At 40.9% G+C, this 23541-nt stretch overlaps 1 protein-coding gene across 2 annotated transcripts in view; it reads left to right on the top strand.

Annotated features, from left to right (window-relative positions):
- The window catches only part of SLCO3A1 (solute carrier organic anion transporter family member 3A1), a 476664-nt gene extending 454015 nt beyond the window's left edge, over positions 1-22649 (top strand). Inside the window, exon 10 of one of the 2 annotated variants that reach the window (XM_089687650.1) lies at positions 22166-22649. In XM_089687650.1, the coding sequence (XP_089543776.1) occupies positions 22166-22545 (380 nt within the window). In that variant the 3' untranslated portion in view covers positions 22546-22649. The remainder of the gene's footprint in view (positions 1-22165) is intronic. The other variant, XM_089687651.1, reaches the window with a different exon arrangement.
- The last annotated feature ends 892 nt before the right edge of the window (positions 22650-23541 follow it).

The following is a 23541-nucleotide window of genomic DNA, read 5'->3' as shown; positions in this document are numbered from 1 at the left end:
TCTCCCAGGACCCTGCATTCACTATATCTGGTCTCCCTGAACCCTGCATTCACTATATCTGGTCTCCCTGGACCCTGCATTCACTATATCTGGTCTCCCAGGACCCTGCATCCACTATATCTGGTCTCCCAGGACCCTGCATCCACTATATCTGGTCTCCCAGGACCCTTCATTCATTATATCTGATCTCCCCGGACCCTGCATTTACTATATCCGGTCTCCCAGGAGCCTTCATTCATTATATCTGATCTCCCCGGACCCTGCATTCACTATATCTGGTCACCTAGGACCCTGCATTCACTATAGCTGGTCTCTCCGGACCCTGCATTCACTATATCCGGTCTCCCCGAACCCTGCATTCACTATATCTGGTCTCCTAGGACCCTGCATTCCCTATATCTGGTCTCCCCGGACCCTGCATTCACTATATCTGGTCTCCCCGGACCCTGCATTCACTATATCTGGTCTCCGAGGACCCTGCATTCACTATATCTGGTCTCCTAGGACCCTGCATTCACTATATCTGGTCTCCCAGGACTCTGCATTCACTATATCCAGTCTCCCCGGACCCTGCATTCACTATATCTGGTCTCCTAGGACCCTGCATTCACCATATCCGGTCTCCCCGCACCCTGCATTCACTATATCTGATCTCCTAGGACCCTGCATTCACTATATCTGGTCTCCCACAGTACACAGAACATGGAAATGACATTATTTTAGTAATTATAAACTGCTAAATACCTTTTCTAATCAGCAGTTAGAGCAGTCTTGTGACTTCTATCAGTGTCTAACTGCACTGCTTAAAGCTTGTAAGAGGAGTTTTCATTGTACTTAACCCCTGACCTGTGTCTGGCCCTGTGCTGATCATGTGCACCCTCCCAAGGAAAAAAAAAACTCTTTAGCAATAAACACCCAAACTGAGCATGTGCAAGGCGATACCACACAATATGTCTTATTAGGAGATAAGAGGGGGACCCTGGAAGAAGGGGAGGATCAGAAAAGTCAGAATCGACTGTCCTTTTTACACAATGCAGAGTATTAACCCCTTAGGCTCCACAGTGAGTAGAACAAACATGCTTTACTGCATATACAGACTGATTTTACTGTTGTGGGTTTAGTAACACTTTATTAAAAACTTTGGTAATTGCATATGACATGTCAAATTGCCGGCACTGAGGACACTCAGGAATGCTATCTAGAAATACAGATGGGAGATGTCACAAATGTCCAAAATAGATTTCAGAAATGAATGGTTGATTGAGCTCACTAGACTCCATTTACAGTATATTCTCACTTTCAGGTTAATTGGCTCTTTTGGGAAATTTGGGTATTAAAAAGGGTTTTATGTTTATGCATTTTTCAGAAGCACTTCATTTTTTCCTGTTTAAAAACGCATTGTGCTGTGTTGAAAACAATAAAACATTTATTGCTGTTATGTTGAGCAGAATACAGCATCAAAGTCAATTGTTCGGTTATTTTTCACCAATCTTTCATATTTTTAAGAAGCATCCATTTGTCATTGATGTTTAGTTTTTCAGTCAGTTTCTTGTGCAGTGGGGAAAGATCTGTCACTGAGTGCATTTGGGTTGGCTATGTAAAATGGAAAAAACATTTCCATTCAGATGATTCCTTTTCTTGGCAATTTTATTTATTTATTTTGTGAGTGTAATAAAATATATAAAAAAGACCTTTGAATCATTGTTTTCACTTTTCTGAAATGCCTTTTGTTTCTTTATCCATTTTTGTTCCAGGGCAATACTTTACTTTTTCACACTCATAATTAAATCTGCATTTTTTTTGCTAGAAAATACTTGAAACCCCCAATTTTATATTTTCTTATAGCAGAGCTCTGTAAAATAAAATGGGTGGAGTTGCAATTTTTTATGTTGCACAATTTTTGTAGCATATTTTCAGGAAAAAATACACTAAAATGAATTTTAGTGTACACACACAAACTATAATACCCATTTTTGGTCAAATATAAAAGATGAGGTCGCATTAAGTAAATGGATACCAAACATGTCAAGCTTTCAGCTGGTACATCACTGATCTTCGGTTGTATTGGGATGATGCCTTATCATCCCGGTACCATTATTCTCAGCCGACGGTCTGCTTTCTTGTAATAGCGAGGGGAGTAGCTCAGGGGCGTATCTACGGTGAGGCAAAACAGGCGTTTACCTAGGGTGGCAATTTTTAGGGGGGCGCTGTTGCCCCCAAACACCCCCCTCCCCCCGAAGAAGGGACCTGGTGAGCAGCGGCGGAGAGAGCCGCCATCAGAGGGGTGCCACTGGTACTCCTGTAGGTGGCCCGGACTGCAGGAAGATCAGTATGGTGTGTAGAGCAGTTGCAGAACAATTCTCTGTGTATCTCTCCCTCCAGCAGCTGAAAGCCAGTTTGATGTTTCTCCCCCTTTCCCTCCCACCGGCTTTCTGCTGCTGGAGTGAGAGGCAGACCTGGCCAGATGGAGGGAGTGCCCTGGTGTTCCTGAGTGGCCGCTCTCCACTGAGCTCCTGCCCACGCTCAGAGCCAGGACCAGGGGACAGCCTGGAGCAGGGAGATGAGAAGTGGCGGAGAGGAAAGAGCCGAGAGGAGGTGAGCTGTGATGTGTTCTCTGGGCTCTCCCTCCTGTCATCCATCCAGCACATGATACATGGATAGATCGTATGGGACTGCAGCCCTTTGAGTTGGTAGGGGGGCTGATCATACAGTGTATGTGTGTGTGTGTGTGTGTGCAGTCCCATATGATCTGAGCAAGAGAGAGGGAGGGAAGAGAGAGAGAGAGATGGAAGACAGAGAGGGAAGAGTGTGTCAGAGAGGGGGGGGAGAGAGAAAGAGGGAAGAAAGAGAGGGGTGGGAGAGAGAGAGGAAGGGAAGAGAGAGAGAGGGGGAGAGAGAGAGAGCGGGAAGAGAGAGAGGAAGGGAAGAGAGAGAGGGAGACAGAGGGGGGGGGGATAGAGAGCGGGAAGAGAGGGGGGAGAGAGAGAAAGAGAGAGGAAGGGAATAGAGAGAGGGGGGAGAGATAGAGAGCGGGAAGAGAGAGAGAATCATATATATGAACACACTCATTGAACTCTCTCGTTCTCTCATTGGGGGGGGGGGCGCACAATTTTTGTGTGTCCTAGGGCAGCACAAAACCTAAATACATAATTGGAGTAGCCAACTAGCCGCCTGATCGATGTTACAAGCAGCAGAAGGCGACTCCCCCCTCCGCCTTCCACCGCTTTAATAAGATCTCCCATCCCACTGGGAGTGCCAATCAACCAGCCAGCACTGCCGCTGGCTGGTCATGCAGCCAAGCAAAGAGCAGAACAGTAAACCAGCAGCAATGACCTGCCATCTCTTCTGTTTTACTTGGAAACAATCGCCACCATTTTTAAAAAATAAAAGCTATTAATAATAATATAGCCAATCTTGGTATGACTGAATGCTTTTAGAGGATTGATTTGGGGTCCTATTGATTCCAGATCCTTCCATAAAGAGTACTTGTCACAGGCCTATTGCTGTCACAGGGGATGTTTACATTCTTTATGTCCGCAATAAAAGTGATAAAAAACCCATTGACCTGACATGACTTCCGGTTTACTTGGAAACAATCACTACCATTTTTAAAAATAAAAGCCATTACAAAACCTAAATATAACCAATCTTGGTGTGATTGACTGCTTTTAAGAACAAAGGGGGGATTTGGGGTCCTATTGATTCCAAATCCCTACATAAAGAGTACCTGTCACAGGCCTATTGCTGTTACAGGGGATGTTTACATTCTTTGTGACAGCAATAAAACTGATCAAAAATTTTTTTTTTAAAGTGACAATGTGTAGAGAAAAAAAAATTAAAGTGCCCCGTCCCCCCATGCTTGTGCGCAAATGTTAACGCATGTGTCCGTCTCGCATGGAAATAGCGATTTTCCCACATATGTGGGGTATCACTGCAAACGTCAGATCATGGGCAGTATTTCTAGCGCCAGACCTCCTCTGTAAATCTAATGTGGTAAACTGTAAAGGCTTTTAAATTGTCACCTATGGATAGTAAAATGTACATTTGTCGCCGTTGCACATGTCATGTTTGGTATCTACTTACTCCGTAACATCATCTTTTATATTTTATACAAAAATTGGGTTATGTATTGTGTTTTTTTGCATTACAATTCAAAAAAAGTGCATTTTTCCCCAAAAAATAGCTAATGTAGCACACACCACTCCTGTGCCATTATATTGACGCTGAAAACTTAGTTCCTAGGAATGTGTTTATTATAAACTGAATAAATCGGTATCCAAATATTACAAACAAAAATTGTGAAAATTATGCAAATAAATGTGCAAGAATTATGAATATATTAAATAAATGTGGAAAATTATGAAAAATTAATACCCTATCCCTTGACACTTAAAAGTCCCACTTTCACCACTGAAAGTCCAAAGTATAAATCATAAATCCTCTTTAGTGCCAGTAAGTCCCTTTAAATAATCTTCAATGTGATAATCCAAAAATGAAATCCAATATCGCCGTGTACCTCAAAAAATACAAAAACTAAAATAGTGTATTATCCTCAGAGTTGACCCCTTATGAATAAGTCAGGAAGTGACGAAACGCGTCAAGAAACGTCAGACGTTGCCCGGTGATCGGAAGTGCCCGAGCGGCCATCTTAAATGAGGGAATATCGCAATTGGCGTTCCTGGAAGCTGCTCTGCAGGCGGGAATTGGAATTTGAAACGGTTTTTATGCGTTTTTATTATATTTTTACATGTAAGCACAACCAATAAAGTCTGAATAGATTTATGTGACATATTACACTATATGGCTATTCTTTCTTTTCTATGGGTGTTTACCTGTGATTGGCGGGGGGGAGGATATGTATCAAACTTGGAAGCATAGGATGTCTGGCATTTGATATAATGTTGGAGGATCAACTGAAGGAGTGGTGGCAATTGAATTAAGGCTTTTTTTGATCACATCTTGATGGTAAGAGTATTCACTCTAGCCACATAGAAGTGTCCATGGAGTGTTCACGGAGTAGTGAAAATAACAAATTGAAGGTAAAAATGGTGCCGCGCCCTTATATTATAACCGTGAATAAATAAATAAAATCAATTTTAAACAAATATTAATTCAGTAATTAAATGATAAATAATTGCCCTTAGTTTGTCAAAATATAAAAAAATGTGCAACTCATTATTATAGAGCTATATAATTCATCAATTATGAAAAAAAAAAAGATCCAAATTATATAAATAAAATAACCGAAAATATATATAATTAAAATTGATTAATAAAAATATATATACTTAAAATAAATAATTCATAAATGTCCAATAACGTTGAAGATCCAATCATGTATTTGATCCCATCAGAGTGGGACTATTCACTGCAAATTAACTGTTCACATAATTCCAAATAAAAAATGCTCAAAATAAAATGAGTTACTTGGTGTGTTCTTCTATAAGTAGAAAACTGAATGGTTCTCCTCTTTGCTCCTACTATTCTGCTGTAAATAGATCCTGGGTAAGGTCTTCCCTCCAACAGTTGTTGTATACTTTCTCCCTGTTACTCAGCGTATTGTCAGAGGAAAAAGAGAAAGGAATAGTGCCTTATCCTTGGTGAGCATAAGAATTTATTGGTGCCAATTTTGCACTTACAGATTTAAAAACATCAAAACGCTTTTGATATGTGATGTGTCCAGCCTAACCGGCGTGTGGACACACACTTCCTGTACTCGCCGTGCATAGGAGTCCGGGTACGTGGTGACGTCAATGCCCCTCCCCAACGCGTTGTGCCACAGGGTCACGTGGCTTCGCCCGGGGGATATGATTTCCATCATATGTTCACGGAGTAGTGTTTATATTGGAGTGTACACGGAGTGCTGAACTAATTTGCGTGTTCTCACACAGTGTTTATATTGTGTTTTTCACATTTTTTCACATATGTGTATATGGCTGTGATTATTGTAACACTGAGGATAATACACTATTTTAGTTTTTGTATTTTTTGAGGTACACAACGATATTGGATTTCATTTTTGGATTATCACATTGAAGATTATTTGAAGAGACTTACTGACACGAAAGAGGATTTATGATTTATAGGAATGTGTTCATGTTCACCATTATTCAGATTCCAACTGTCCTTTTCCAATTCCACTTTGAAATTTATACAATTTATACTAGGAATCTTACTGGTTGGTCTCCGTATGGCCGCTTTCCTATTAAAAGAAAAACTCTTCATGTGTGAAGACCAGATTTCTCAATGATCATCCTTACCTCAGCTGCCCCATAGTTGGCTGGCTCTGGTATACACCAGAGGAAAGCATGCAGTAATTAAGGACGTACACTGCACTACCCCAAATGTATACAGAAATAGAGATCTTCATGATAGGCAGATGGAGCTTGACAGAGGTCATGGAAACGAGTTCCCAGTGGAGGCAAAAAAATCATGCTCTGACTCAAGAAATGGCAGAATGCTCCTGGATATTAGAAGATTTTCATCTCTTACAAATACCTTTCTGCCGCGTTCTACTATTGTACCGTTTAAAAATGCAAACAACACAGCATGTGTCTTAGTGCAGATAAAAGAGATACACTAGATGAAAGCAGAATTACCTAATTTTGTGCATTTTTGCTACTTGGTTATTCGTATATCCTAGCATTGTGTAGTTTATATGACAGGAACGTTGTAGAAAAAAAACAAACAAACGTTTATCTGCAGGTTGGAGGTTTTCAGCTTGATGGATGCTGATAATGCCTTACAATGTCCAAGAAATGTCCTGCCTGCTGCATTACCCTAAGTTCACATATATGCGGTCGTGCAGGCCGTGTTTTGCGCGGACACGAGAGCCCATTCATTTGAATGGACTCTCGTGCCCCGTGACACGCAGGGAAGAAGTCCCTGTACTTCTGAAAGCACAGGTACCTCGGTTCCCAGCAGGGTGGATTTGATTTAAATCAAACTGATTTAAATCACGATTTAAATCACTAGTCAGTAAGGCTTGATTTAAATCCTAGTTTTCTACATAGACTAATTCTTGCTGGTATAACTTTAATATGCAAGTAGATGAAGATTTTTAGAATAACAACTTTTCATATTAGTTTTTTTATCCCCAGTTTAATAGGTTAATCATTCATATTTGGACAACTTTTCTGTTGTACTTAGGAAGGAGAAAAATAATCATTCCCTTAATAATAACAATTTAAATAGATTTATTCATCTGAAACAATAACATTCCAGCATATGTGATTTGCTTAAACAAACATCCATGTTTGTTAACTAATTTGGCTAAACAAAATATATATATTTTAAGAAACTTAGACTGTCAGCCCCTTCCTCCTCACACGTTTCACTTTCTTCTTGTGCAGATCTATTCCACTCCAAACAATCAGAAAAATATTGTTTCTATTCTATTCACTGAACTTCTTGAAACTTAGCACTGAAGGGGTTGATTCTGTATTCATAGGTTTGTAGAAGTTAGGATGAAGGTCTTTTTCTTAACTCTGTTCATGTTCAATCATTTTTGCTGTGAAGAAGAGGCATGTGATCTCCGCTGAGTCAAATTCAGTTTTGAGAACTGCAAAAGTAAACCGAGCATCTGTGATAATATCTTGTAGGCAGAGAAACTGCCCAATAATCTTACAAAAACCTCTGGAAGAGCATGACATTGTGAATGGATTCATGGAATTTATTTACCAAAAAAATTAAACATATACAGCCTTATTCTACATAATTAAAAAACTAATCTTTATTTCATGATGGAATGACCTTTGGATGGTAATATATTTTCCTCAAAAAGCATTTTATTCAAAAAAATCCGATTTAAATAACAAAAATACAATTTTTTAAAAAAAATCATTGATTTTTTATCCACCCTGGTTCCCAGTATGGCTGCATTTTCCAGTGCAGGCGGCGCGCCATTAGAACTAATGGCACCCGCCTGCGGGTCCGCATTTCTCTGTGCATGGATTTTCGTGCGGATTCACAGCCGCACCACCCGCACAGATGTGTACCTAGCCTTAATGATGGTTACTCTGACATTTTTTTTATTTTTTTCATAATGTGGTGAAAGCTGTTGAAATTGTTAAGTCTACAATCTTCCGCTCTGATGTATATTCAGAAAATGACAATTTGTTAAAAAAAATTGAAAAGTTTCAAAACACAGTAGAAATAGCATTTATATGAGCACTTTAACAAAAGTTTTAAAATAAACAAAAAGAAATGTTGAATGCAGGGCTGAAACACATCGGCTCTCAGCAGCACTTGAACACACCTCTGTCAGTGTAGTGCCTGTAGGAGCCTGTAATGCAGAGGTTTCCAAACTGCGGCCTGGGGGCCAAATGTGGCCCTTTACCTGCCATTATCCGGCCCTTGGGACACTATTCTTCCCACTAATACAAGACACTATTCCTTCTATACCAACAATGACCCCAAAAAATGGGGCACTATTTTTTCCACTGACATCAATGATGAGGCACTATTCCTCCCACTGACAACAACTGCAGGACCCTACTCTTTCCACTGACACCAATGATGGGACACTATTCCTCCCAATGAAAACAGCTGCAGGCCCCTACTCTTCCCACTGACACCAATGATGGGATACTATTTCTTGCCCTGATAGCAACAATGCAGCACACACTGACACCAATGATGGGGCACTATTCCTTGCCCTGATAGCAACAATTCAGCACCCACTGACACCAATGATGGGGCACTATTCCTTGCCCTGATAGCAACAATGCAGCACCCACTGACACCAATGATGGGGCACTATTCATTGCCCTGATAGCAACAATTCAGCACCCACTGACACCAATGATGGGGCACTATTCCTTGCTCTGATAGCAACAATTCAGCACCCACTGACACCAATGATGGGGCACTATTCCTTCTCCTGTTACCAACAATGGGACACAATTCTTCCCAATGACACCAATGATAGGTCACTATTTCTTCCCCTAGTTCCAACAATGGGGCAATATTTCTCCCACTAATACCAATGAGGGGCATTCTTTACTCGCATGAACACCACCAACATTTTCTACTCTCAGTGGCCATGGTCCTGCCCCCTCAAAGTCTGAAGGACAGTAAACTGGCCCTTTTGTTCAGAAAGTTCTGAGACCCCTGCTGTAATGTTATATTGACAAAGGAATTATAAAAGACACATTTTTTAAATAGAATTTAAACTTCAGTTGTTATACACTACATTAGGGGTGTCAGACCTAATTTCATCATGGGCCACATGAGCATTGTGGTTGCCCTGAAAGGGCCGGTTGTATCTGTAAGACCATATAAATGTAATTACTTTGTTATATTAAATAATTGCCTCTTTGATTATTACTGATTTCAGTAATGTAATACTTAAGCTGTGGCGGGGTGGTGCAGACCAGCGTAGAGCCCACTCACACGCCTGTAGCAGATGATTTAAGTCTGAAAAGGAGGGTCATACACTGCCGCTATCATCCACAAGAACATTTATTGGAGACTGCTGAGACAGAACATTGTCATGGCCATGGAGGATACCAGTGGGGTGCGATCCTTTTTAACTGGCAAAGAATTGTAGTATTTCCATAATTATGAGCAGATGTCCAAAGTACCTTCCCGCCCTTACATCAGATGTCAAGTGTCCCCCACCATCAGATGTCAAGTGTCCCCCACCATCAGACGTCAAGTGTCCCCCACCATCAGATGTCAAGTGTCCCCCACCATCAGACGTCAAGTGTCCCCCACCATCAGACGTCAAGTGCCCCCCACCATCAGATGTCAAGTGCCCCCCACCATCAGACGTCAAGTGTCCCCCACCATCAGCTGTCAAGTGTCCCCCACCATCAGACGTCAAGTGTCCCCCACCATCAGATGTCAAGTATCCCCCACCATCAGACGTCAAGTGTCCCCCACCATCAGACGTCAAGTGTCCCCCACCATCAGACATCAAGTGTCCCCCACCATCAGACGTCAAGTGTGGGGGACACCATCAGATGTCAAGTGTCCCCCACCATCAGACGTCAAGTGTCCCCCACCATCAGATGTCAAGTGTCCCCCACCATCAGACGTCAAGTGTCCCCACCATCAGCTGTCAAGTGTCCCCCACCATCAGAAGTCAAGTGTTCCCCACCCTCCCTTACATCACAGTGCACACCCCTAACTTTGTACTGCTGTCAGGAAGAAGGTGGCGTGGAGCTGGGAAGCAGCAGAGTCTGGACGAGGACTGGAGTAAGCTGCCAGAGTCTACTGAATGCTGAGACTGGGAGGAAGGAGACAAGGTGGTGCTGCTGCTGCACAGGATCTGTAGGATGAGTTCTGTCCTCTCTGCTGCCAACTGCTGAGAGGAGGTGCAGAGACAAACATCTATGTGGCTGCATGGAGAAGCTCAGGATCTGGCCAAGGAGTTTTGTCCTCCTCCCTGCTGCCAACTTCCAAGACAGGATGGGGTTGGAGAGAAGGGGGTGCTGTAGCTGCGGAAAAGGAGCAAGAGAAACATGAAATGGCTTTGTGGGCCAGATTAGACCCGCGGGCCTTGTGTTTTTTATGCATGTGCACTAAATAAATCCTACCATATGCTATCCTCTTTTGTTAGTGTCTGATGGAATGAAGTAGGGATGCTCACCACACTTTCATTACCCCCCACCAGGCACACCAGAACTGTTGTACTCGGCTCAATATATTCCATTGTATTAAAGTGGTTGTAAACCCTTACACATACACAATGAAGTGACTGGCCTCAGGTGATACACAGAGATGAAACAAATAGTTCTACAAACCTTGTACCTGTTTATCTGCAGCCCTTTCTTCTATACAGCCATTCAAAGTGCAGATTTTATACATCTTGTCTGTGCTTTCAGAAAGCAGTTCTGGAAGCTGAAGGTGTACTCTGTAGAGGAGAGGAGGAGGAGAGCTCTGAGAGCAGACAGGAACAGAGCTGAGGCTGTCAATCACAGGCTGTGTGCTGGAGCTCCCTGTCACATTTTTACCACTGGGTGTCAGGAAAACTTGTCAGATGGCAGAGGAACGGGGCAGCAGACAGAAATGACACTTCGTGCTCTGCATTAAGACAAATACACACTATAGAAGGATATGCTTTGTTCAGATTTCATGTCTGATATTTACAAACACTCTAACTAAGTACTTCTAGTAAAGGCCAGGAACATTGTAGTATGGATCTTCCTGGTGCTTTTAAGACCGGCAATAAGAGCTGGTAACTCTGCTAACTGGACACAAGAGGTCAAAAAAAAGTTATTTGCAAGAGGGACACCTTTGGGGAGGGTATTGAGGAGTGCCTAGTACAAAAGTTGGTATCCCTCATAAGTCTTTTTAAAATGTTTATTGGATAGAAGCATCAAGTAAAGCAACTTATTTTGGGGGAAAGACCTCTTCCTTCCACAGGGCTGGAGCAGTGGATGTAAGAAGAGTCATGATGAGATGCAATAGGAGACCTATGTCAGGACTTTAAAATGGCTGTCAAAATCTTCCTTTATGAACTAAAAGCATCTCTTTAAAGTGACGGGAATAAACTGCAGGCATCTAAAGGTACCTGCAGCTGCTGTAATTCATATCTGCTGCTACCCATCAAATGGAACAGGAAGTAGCCAACAGGCTCCAACACTACCTGAAAATGTGGAAGTCTATAGTGACCCTGCATTTGGCCATAAATAATAAGTGCAATGCGAGTATGTGTAGCACCTTTAGCTGCCTTCACTTTATAGCTGGTAGCAGCTTTTTTTTATAGTCTTTAAGTTAAACTCAGAATAACTGCTTCAGGATTTTCCAACTATTTGTTACCCTTAAGCCAGCTATAGATTAGTTGAAAATCAAACGAAAATACTTGTCAGTTGTGGAATTGTTCTTTTTTTGTGTCATTAGTGTGCCAGCTGCAACACACGATTTGTGTGCCGCAATCAAAGTGCCTGATCCAACGTGTTGGGTTTTTTTTTTTAGAAAAGCGAAACAGATGGCATAATCGAATGAGTGATTTTCATTTTTTGATCGACAGAACATTCAGTTTTTCAACTCATCTATGGCCGGCTTTACCATTTGCCTGCTTTGCCCATCCACAGATTTCTGTGAATTGAATATTTATCAAGTTCCGTACATTTACCATGCAAATCCTGTAATTTTGTCATTTTCAATTTTTTTTTTTTAAGCTTCATGCTTTCTGCCAGACTACTGAGTATACATCTTTCTTCTTACACTTGTGTCTTAAAGTTACAAGACACTGTGCTGTAATTGGATCAGTCCCATTGGCAGCTTTTGGCAGGTCATGTGTTCAAGTTTGAGAAGGTAAAGCTCTTCACCTAAAAAGAAGGGGCCAGTTGGTTGGGTTTGTTCTCCACTCATCCATTTCATTGATGAGAAATATCTTATTTTATGATAAGCGTGAAGATTTCAGTAATGATCCACCGTACTGAATATTGATCTTCACAAATGCGGATCTTCCCAGTCTCATAAATCCCTTGGACGTTGATGCTTTGAAAGAGTTATATACCTTTAGGGGCTGCTTGCAATTTAAGATTTATATATCTTTAGGGGCTACTTGCAATTTAATGTATATACTTTAGGGGGTATTTAAATATACTAACAATAACCTCAGAACATTTTCTCGTAAAGTAAAAGAACCTTGGGGCAGTACAAGCATGCTGTAAACACTGTAATAAAAATCATATTTGAGAAGAAATTTAGAAAGCAACACCACCAATTCACACTGTCTGTAACCACGATGGAGGTTTAGGCATGCTGGATAGCCCTCATTTCTAGGCTCCATATGTGAAGTCATTATCTCTAAATTGAAAATGACCATAGCAAGAATAGATTTTATCATTCCAAACACAAGTCAATGTTAATTCAAGAAAACTTGATAGTGGGTATTGTGTGCACTGCAGGGATGAAGCATTACAATTTTCTATTTTCTCTCAGTTGTTACTTTGTACAAGTATGGTCAACAACCGTGACTGGGGTGTCCTTCATGGGATTATTAATATCAAGTCCACTGTATGTAAGGAAACCTCCACAGCTCCTATATAGCTTTATTTCATATATTTTTCATTCCAGTAAACAGCCGAATCCTTCACACGTGAATGTTGGTAGTAGCTCTTTTATGCAATCTACTGTGTATTCATTTTATTGGGCCTACATTTCTTTTTAGATTTATAGGTTACAATGTTTTTTTATACCTCCAAAAACAGATAAAGTTTATCTAATGAAAAAAAAAAAAAACACATGAAATAACTCGGATGATAAGGGATCCTAAGAATTATTTTGATGTCTTCTAAGTCATCTGTGCTCCATTGTGGGTAATGTTTGCAATTATAATAATTGAGCAATAATTTTGTACATGTGTTTCCAGAAGCAAACAGGAAAACATAATGATACACTGTAGTAGGCGTGCAAGCTTTAAGCCCTTGAATATTGCATTTCAGCTGCAGGATTGAAAGTAAATTATTGTTCATTCTTTTAATACCCATTAGAATTATACTAATGGCTCCACACAAAGTAAATATATAATTATATGTCAATCTCTTTTTGTTGCCAGGCAATAAATAGGTTGAGACATTCCAAAGTGGCTAATCTTTATGAGACTCTGTAGCCCTTCAATCACAATGACCATTATACATTTCTTAAGCCATTGTTTGCAAAAAAAAAAAGTTTAGCATATTTGTGCTGGTGGCATGATTTTCCAAATCTTTATAGTCTCGCAATTTGAGAACTAAATGGATAGGTACAATGATAACAGTAGAAGTGAAGAGCTTGATAAAATGCTATTGATAAACTCTTTTCTAAAATACTGAACACATAATGTAAGCAGACACATCTGTACATATCATGTTTCAACTCGGATTGATCTGATTATTTCAAACACTTGATTAAAAAATGGTTTTATGCCCCTGTCAAGAGGCTGGCAAGGTTGGTACTAGTCTCTATTGCCATTGAAATTGAGCAGAGTTTAATGAAGGGTTTAAATTTCCAGATGGTGCTTCATCTTCTCCAGTGCCTTGGAGGAGGTGCAAAATGTGACTATGGGGTTATAATATGATGCAAAGTTAAAGCACTAACTAAAGTTCTTAGCTCCAGTGCTCCAACGCTCGCAAGATCCCTTACTGGAACTGGCATCATTTTCCCAGCTTTTTCCAGGTACCAAGCTTTGGCCATCTTGTTTGGCTGGCGTGATGGATGAATTTCCTGCTGTGGTTTTATTTTGACAGCTGGCCCTGTTGCCCCTCAAAAAATCCCCGACAGTTCAGCCAACCGCTTCAACCTGAATCCTTAAATTTTTTAGTTGGAAGCCCACTGGCCGCATGCAGCCCAAGAGAGTTTAGCATGTGGCCCGAGCATGTCTGGTGCGATGCCGAGAATCCTGTGGAAGTACAGCAGCCGCGGCTCTTGGCGTATACTGTTGGCTGCAGTGTGGCTACCCTTTGGCTGTGTATCCTCCAGTGGTTTCCATTTGTGGCTGTCCTTCCCATCATCCTGACCAGGACTAGAATTGCTGTCTTCCATCTGGGACCCCTTCCCCACAGCTGTCAGGAATGGACTGAGCACTGGTGGTGGGACTCACCTGCCGTGTGGGCTGCAGTACCAGGGCTGACCAGCGGGTGCTCTCAGCAGCCAGAAGCTCACTCTGGCAATCAGCCAACACCTGGGGCTGATTGCAGGGGGTGTATTTAAGGAATGGCCAGACCTGTGATCAGGGCCTTGGTGTTTGTTTCCCATGAGCCCCTGTACCTGGTATCCTGTGTTCCTGTTCTGCTACTATCTGATTTGTTGCCGACCCTGCCTAATCCTGACCTCTGCTGACTTCTCCTGCTTGATCCCTGGCTTGCCTGACCATCCTACTGCCTGATCCTCTGTACCGCGCTGCCCGTGAGTTACTGAACCCGGCTTGTGACCCTGACTATTCTCTGCCTGCTCCTCCGGTACCTCGCTGCCCGCACGTTGCTGACCTGGCCTGCCTGACTACGCCTGACACTACTCAGATGATCCATCCATCCCGCACGGATCAGTCCCTGTTACCAGGTCTACCAGCCTCTTCACGTCAGGCTTTCCCACAGTACATACCCTCGGCGGACCCCTTTACCACAGTTGGGTGCACTCAGGGGCCGCGACCTGGTCTCAGTCCTGCGCCAAGTCCATCCCCACCATCAGGGGCTCTGGTGAAAAGGCAGACTGGGGCTTAGACTCCGCGCCCTGGGGAATCCCGTTCTGTGGGTACTAGAGATCCCGCCGGGCGGTGCCTGACAGTACCTAGCGGCCTGCCTGACCATTCCACCTCTCCAGCCCTGACTACGCCTGTGTTCCTGAAGCCTGCTACTTCTCTGTGTCAGTGCACACATTTCTGGTCACACCCGGATCACTAACAACAGCTTTTTATGTATAAATGGATAGTTTATGTGTTTAATAAAGCTGCTATTTTCTATTGATTGGAGCCCCCTGTTTTTCCCTGTCAGCCTCCCACACAGATCTCTGTGTTGGTGCCCAGGCTCCATACAAGCTTAGCTCTCTGCTGTGACAGCTCGTCCAAGCTCTCTTTGACCTAGCAGTGCAAGTCTATGGATATGGACTTTACATGGAATCCTTGCTATTGTGCTTGTCGAGGAGTTGTTACGCTGTTTATGTGAAACCCAAGACAATTCCTCTTCTTCCAGTGTGGCCCAGGAATGTCAAAAGGTTGGACACTCCTGCTGTACAATTTGGCCAATGGGGATCACCACTAAGCAAATTTCAATCAGTTCATCTGAAACCGACCAAATATCAAACAGTGTATGCCAGCTTAAAGTTACACTACACTCCAGTTTTAAAACAAATATTTATTCAAGTATGCCATCTTAAAACAGAACTAAACCAAAACAATTACATTCAAAGCATGCTGTAAATGATAGCGATCACATTTTGCTTGTGCTGTTAACCAAACCAACAAGCCATTAAATGGCTGGTGTCACGTGCAACACTATGGCAACTGCAGATCAAATGGAGGCTAAGAATGGGAGGGCTTAGTTTCTCTTTAACTCACAAAAAGCCCCTTCTAATTGCCTTTAGCCTCCTCCAAATTACTTTTTTCCCTTGCTGCTGTGATTCCACTTTCTGTTAGAGGGTGGCTGCATTCATTCTCTATGGTCCCGCTGTATGACGTAATGTAGCCACCCTCTCTCCTGGGATGGGCTGTAGACTATTGACTATAGACTATGGAATTTGTAGCGTGCATAGTGCACATGACCACAACCAACGTGCACTACTCGTTCCAAACAGAATAGATTACAGGACCATTACGTAGTGAATGACTATGGATTATTTTTTCTTGGAAAAGCATGAGTATGGATTATTCTTGGAGAATAAATATATTGTTTAGTATCACTTTAAGCTATGTCTTCTAGCTGTAGACTGAATCTGCATGAGATAAAGGGACTTTGAGCATCCGGTTGACCTTTCACCTTCGAGTGGGGTGCCCCTAACCCCTACAGTGAAGGATCCCTTCTATCTGCTTTTATAAAAGATACTGCACACAGACCTCAGATCAGATCCCAATGTCCTGCTTTCTCTGTGACACAAGGAGTAAGGTAGATGAGGACCACCTAGCAATTTCATACTATTGTACAGTTTTGGTGGGAGATTACCCTTGATAGTCTCACTCAGTGTATTAAATATCCCATCTTTTCCTTCCAACATGGGCGGAATGATCTTTTTATGTGGGCAATGCTGAGACTTTTTATTTCTCATTCTTCCTCAAACATTAACCCCAATATTACTTGAGGTTTATCTCATTCATAGTGAATGCCATGTTCTGCACAGCTGTACTGGATCTATTGGTAGATGCAATGGCCTGCATGACACTGTGGGCATATGTATCATCACCATGAGATGAAGGGATTTCTTTTTTCGTCTTTCTATTCCCAAATTTTTTTCCGAACTCCTAAAAGAATACAAAGTGTGACAACATCCTGAATATGCATGGCCAAAACCCAATTATGTGAAGGTAGAAATTAGTGAGACAAATCCAAATCACAAAGACTTACTGAATATTAATGAGACTTGGCAGGCAGGACGCCACGACAAGCTACCGTATCTGGCAGTTATGACAACTAGGTCACCTACTTCCCATTTCTCAAATGTACTCTGGGGGTTCTGTGATGTTTAGCAGATTATGAAATGAATTTAGCTCCTTTATGAACAAAAAGAACTCAATTTTTTTTCTTGCCTTCACATATTTTTCTTACGGAGCTCCTGCAGGCTATCTGCAGTGTATTCTAGATTGCTGACAAAGTATGATATTTGTTTTATTGCTACGGGCAAAGTTTGTGCTGTTGACGAAAGAGCGGAAACAACATGTTGACTTTTTGCGATAGTACAGGAGTAGGACTACTTTCCTCCAGTTACAAGTGTGATCTTTATATTTGAAGATTATAAGGATAATGAAGTGCGTGCAACTGTGCTCAGTCCTCACCAGTTCTCTTCTGATGTTACACAGCTGAGCCACAGGCAGAACAGTACTAATAAGCTGATGAGGAGTTCTCAGCTGAAACACAATACCTCTGTTTCTGCAGGGGGTGCATAAGAGCCGTAAATGCAAAGGCTTCTGGGAAATTAGTTGGTTTCTCTTGGAAATCCCCCATGGGAATAAAAATACGAATATAATAAAAGCTCTAGTAAACCTAAAATATTAACATTTTTATCTTCATGTAAAATATATATGGATAGATTTGAAATTTCAGCAGCATATCAAAATTAAATGCTGTAATTGGAGGAAAATAATTTCCTGTTAGCAGCCAGAAACCTTATTGAGGGATCTCTTTTTAGCAGAGCTGGAAAATAAAACTCTCATGTAGAAATAAAGTATAGACACCTAGAAGTACCTGCACAAACCTTAGGTTTTTGACCAAATACCGTTCTGACAAGCAAAACTCAGACACTTTGATTGCTTGCCTGCATTTGCCTACCTTCTGTGCTTACCTATTGGCCAGTAAGGCAGACCTTCATAGTGGTGGGTCATAGGAAGATGTAGGAGCAGAGGGTAAAAGGCAACCTTCCATACTATCTCTCTGAGCTTTAACTGTCACATTGGTCCAGTATTCAGCCATAACTAAAGACCTTTGGCGGTATGTGCTGAGTCTTTCTGGCTGCTGGGCTTTATACCTGAAGGGTTTTTTTTCCTGACAAATGGGCTGATCACTACAAAATCATTTTTGCTTTCAAAGTAAATTTTTACTTTGCAAAGTGGATTTTAACTTAACCTAGGGAATGAGGTGAAACACAGTGAAAACTCGGTTTGTAAAGAAAACCCAATTGTGCAGGAAAAAAAATAATTAGCTTATTGCATGTGATTATTGCAGTTAGCACAATTCACCTCATTCAGTAAACTAAATTATTTTTCTTATACTTCTATATCACAACACTTAAACCTATAATATCCCAGAAAAGTGATCTACCTTCACCCTTGAAGGCCAGCTTAACAATATATATGTGACTTTTCTTTGAGCAGATACATCAAATTAAATGAAATAAAACCAAAAATTATAAAAATTATGTATAAAAAAAAAAAAAAAAGAAAAAATTATGTCCAAAGTCCCACCGTGTCCAAAATAAAAATCAAAAATCCCAAAAATAATCCTCACAAAACTTAGACTTTTTCTTCTTCTTTCATCACCAAAACCTTCTTAATACCCGCACATCCTGATATTCGTGCACCTCAAAAAGGAAAAAAACTCGACATAGTGTCATACCTTAAATAATAAAACACACGTGCCACTCACTGTGCAGTATGCAAAATAAACGTGTATACTCAAACCAAGTGTCAAAACACCTAAGTGAAGTGACAATATGAGTGAAAACACATTCACATAGGATAAGCAATGCAATGTGTGAAAACCACTCCACAGATAATACTGCCAGTGTATAACACCACACCCAAAAAAATATATATAAAAGGTGATAACCAAAGCCCAGATCACCACTCTCCAACTGTAATGAGGATGGGTAATTACCCTATCTCAGAAACAGCAGGGCAGATTAACCACTCTGGGTTACACTCTCCTCTCATCAATTTTCTCCAAAGACTAGGGTCACTTCCTCCACTTTTCTCCAGAAAACCAGTCACAATATAAAAGATATTCTTCTTTATTGGTAACTCACATAAAAATTCCGTGGTAACAGCTCCTCCTCACAAGCAGTGTACACATGGACAGGTTCAGGGAAAACCAATATCCAGAGGAGAACTGCCATACATGTTTGCCACTGAGTGAGCCACGGAGGAAGTGACCCTAGTCTTTGGAGAAAATTGATGAGAGGAGAGTGTAACCCAGAGTGGTTAATCTGCCCTGCTGTTTCTGAGATAGGGTAATTACCCATCCTCATTAGAGTTGGAGAGTGGTGATCTGGGCTTTGGTTATCACCTTTTATATATATATTTTTGGGTGTGGTGTTATACACTGGCAGTATTATCTGTGGAGTGGTTTTCACACATTGCATTGCTTATCCTATGTGAATGTGCTTTCACTCATATTGTCACTTCACTTAGGTGTTTTGACACTTGGTTTGAGTATACACGTTTATTTTGCATGCTGCACAGTGAGTGGCACGTGTGTTTTATTATTTAAGGTATGACACTATGTCGAGTTTTTTTCCTTTTTGAGGTGCACGAATATCAGGATGTGCGGGTATTAAGAAGGTTTTGGTGATGAAAGAAGAAGAAAAAGTCTAAGTTTTGTGAGGATTATTTTTGGGATTTTTGATTTTTATTTTGGACACGGTGGGACTTTGGACATAATTTTTTCTTTTTTTTTTTTTTATACATAATTTTTATAATTTTTTATAATTTTTGGTTTTATTTCATTTAATTTGATGTATCTGCTCAAAGAAAAGTCACATATATATTGTTAAATTATTTTTCTCCTCACAAAGTGAATTTCCAATCATATGCAAGTAAAAATGTGGGGTTTTTTTTCACCAATCCCTCTCTGCCAATACTTCCACTGCCTTCCAATTGTCCAACAAATTCATTTCAAAATGCTAATAACAACATACAAAGCCATCCACAACTCTGCCCCCAGCTACATCACCAATCTTGTCTTCAAATATCACACACACCATCCTCTTCTCTTCTCCCAAGACCTCCTGCTCTCAAGCTTTCTTGTTGTCTCCTCCTCCCTGCTCATCTCAAGGACTTCTCCAGAGCCTCCCCCATCCTCTGCAACTCTCTACTTCAATCTGTCCGGCAATTCCCTACTCTGATTGCCTTTTACGTGATCCCTGAAAGCTCATCTCTTCAGGGAAGCCTATCACACTTCCCTCTAATAACTGAACTTTTAACTCTTCCATAGGCTCACCCCCACAGTTATAACCTTTTGTAACACTTGCCCCTCCCTATTCTATTGGAAGCTCTTATGAGCAGGGCCCTCCTAACCCTCTTGTATGTTATTGTATTTTAACTGTACTGTCTCCCTGTAGATTGTAAAGTGCTGCATAAACTGTTGGCACAATTTAAATCTTACTATAATAATAATTTTCCTTGCACATGATATGGTATTCTTTGCAAAATGAACATTCACTAACATTATTGAAAATTAATTTTGAATGTGGATATGCTCTACTCCTTTAGTGAATCATGGTCAAAGCCTCTAACACCAATTTTGAAGACATTATATAGAAACATTATACCACCATGTTAAAGGATGGCATATTTCTCCTTCCTGCCATCATTGAATCCTGCAGACCAACTATTACAGCAGCCCTCCACTGGTCTGGGCTTTATGGCAGTGTGGCTAGACAGAAGCCTCTCCTCAGTGCCTCCTCTACTTCTGTCTAGCCACTCTGCTATAAAGCCCAGATCGGTGGAGGGTTGCAGTGGTGGCTCTCTTTCCGGAACTTTATCCCATCTCCACACAGGATCTCTGGAGCTCAGTCAGAGTGACCATCTGGTTATTGGTCATCTCTCTTGGAAGAGTCCTGGTTGTGCCAAACATCTTCAATTTGAAAACTATGTAAGGCACTGTGCTCTTGGGGACCTGCAGTGTAGCAGAATTGTTTTTTTTTTCTTCTTGTAGCCTTCCCCAGATCTATGCCTTGCAATAATCCTGTCTCTGAGCTCTGCAGGCAGTTCCTTCGACCTCAAGGATGTGAGGCTTTTTATAGAGGTGTGTGCCTTTCCAAATCATGTCCAATCAATTTAATTTATAAAAGAACTCCAGTGAAGGTGTAGAAATATCTCAGTAATGATCAAGAGAAATGGGAGGCACCTTAGTTCAACTTCAAGTATTGTTGCAAAGGGTCTGAATATTTATGCCAATATGATATTTACATTTTTTTTTTTAATAAACTCACAGACATTTCTAAAATTCTGCTTTTACTTTGTCATAATGGGGCACTGAGTGTAGATTAATGAGAAAAAAAATAAATTTAAGCAGCTGTAATATGGGGCTGCAACATAATAACATTGAAAATGTAAAGCGGGTCAGAATACTTTATGAATGTACTGTAAGGCCCCATGTACCACTGCTGCTCCTAAACGTGAGTTTAGGAATTTTTGGCGTTTTTTTGCCAAAGCCCCTGAACTCAACTCAATAAAAGCTTATGTGTTCATGTACACATAGAGTTTTACCAGAGTTTAGGAGCAGCAAAGTTAAGGGACAGTTAAACATTCCTCTTCTGAACGCAGAATAATCGCGTTCAGGAACAGAACATTTTGGCCAAAAAACTCTATATGCAGCTAAACGCTAGCCGCGCTTGGGCATTTATCCATGTCAATTGAAAATACTCTGGCCAATCAAATGAATTAATGTCCAAGCACTAAACGCGGTACACATGTTTTTCCCGCTTTTAGCATTTGTCTGCTGCAAGGAGAGTTTAGCGACTAGGTGAGTTCATGTGTACATGAGGCCTTAATGGGAAGCCCTTCTGCTACTGAAGTGAATGGCAATAGCAACATGTGAGTTTGAGTACTTATCAGGAGATTTCAGCCAGAGGCCCATACAAAACAATGTTGTTGTAGAGATGCTAGCCTGAAAGTGCTGAGGAGAGCCAGAGAGAATAGAAAAGGTGTGATGATTCCCTAACCCTAAACAGTCTTGTGAGAGCGTTTTAAGGAATTTCTTTGCGTACTCCTTCAATTGCATTCTAAATAAAAAATGGATAAAACTATAGATATTTGACATTAGAAAGTTACAATGCATAATTACATTTTTTTTTTTTGTCGTTATAGGCTTTATCCCTCCGCCGCTGATATTTGGAGCTGGGATTGACTCCACCTGCCTCTTCTGGAGCACGTTTTGTGGGGAGCAGGGAGCTTGTGCGCTGTATGATAATGTTGCCTACAGATATCTTTATGTCAGCATTGCTATAACACTGAAATCTTTAGCATTTATCCTATATACTACTACATGGCAATGCTTAAGGAAAAACTATAAGAGATACATCAAAAACCACGAGGGAGGGCTCACAACAAGTGAATTTTTTGCATCGACTTTGACCTTAGATAACCTGGGCAGAGACTCCATCGCCCAAAATAAAACAAACAGGACAAAATTCATCTATAACCTTGAAGACCACGAATGGTGCGAAAACATGGAGTCTGTTTTATAGTAGATAGACAAGATGGATTGACCGTTGTCCAGGAAAGAATTATTTATTTTTTAAAGTAAAAAAATATCTATATATATATATATAAATTATTTCTTTCCGTCAGACCTAGGATGGTTTACTGATCTTTAAGTTGATGTTTGGAAAGAACAATGCAGTTTGTTTGTTTTCAAGCCTTCAGCATCTGATCTTCCAGCAGGTTGGATACACTATCAAGCCTTTTTGGCTTGTTTTTAATGAAGAACCCACCATGGAATGTGAAGCTAAGCAAAACTGGCATGGCTCCAGCCTATTACTTAGTGGCACTGGGCAGCGCTCTCTTCTGATTGATACAAGTGCAAGGCATTTGCTTGGTGGTAGCTGACAGCACATTACACTTAAATTCAGCTCCACCATTGCTGTGAATGGCAGAAAGAACCAGGCTTTAATAAATCCTAATCAACCTAACGACTTTTAAGATGTGGAGAGAACAAAATTTAGATTTAATTTCCTTTTTGGTGCCAGGTTATTGATTGAAATGTAACCCTGTACTGCCACCAATGCTTGTATCCTATGAATAATCTCTGTAATAGTTCACAAACCCCTGCTTAATAGAGTATGATCTAGGCTTTCCTTTGTCCTGGAAGAGTTTAGAATTAATACACTGTAATCAGCTAATACATCTTCCCGACAAAGGGAAATGGCATAATACTTTATTGAATAGGAACCAATAATAGTTAGTAATAATGCTACAGTTGCTACAACACTCAGATAATATTTTTTATTAATAGGGAGTAAAAACACAGTTGGGAATATTTATGAGAACTGGTGCATGTAGCTGTGCAAACAAAATGTTAAAAAAAACCCTTGTGACTGTTTTTCAAGTACTGTTTACAAACTTAAAGCGAATATCCATTTTTTGCTTTTCAGCAGCTTTCTATATATCTAAGCCCTAGCGTTTTATAAATGTTCTCAACTTTAAGAAAAAGTACTATGTGTTCAAGCATCATACTATATGAT

The sequence above is a fragment of the Staurois parvus genome, unplaced genomic scaffold, assembly GCF_062004578.1.
Source record: "Staurois parvus isolate SC_StPar_1 unplaced genomic scaffold, SC_StPar_1.0 ptg000432l, whole genome shotgun sequence".
Lineage (NCBI taxonomy): Eukaryota > Metazoa > Chordata > Amphibia > Anura > Ranidae > Staurois > Staurois parvus.
This window is presented reverse-complemented; position numbering and strand designations above follow the sequence as displayed.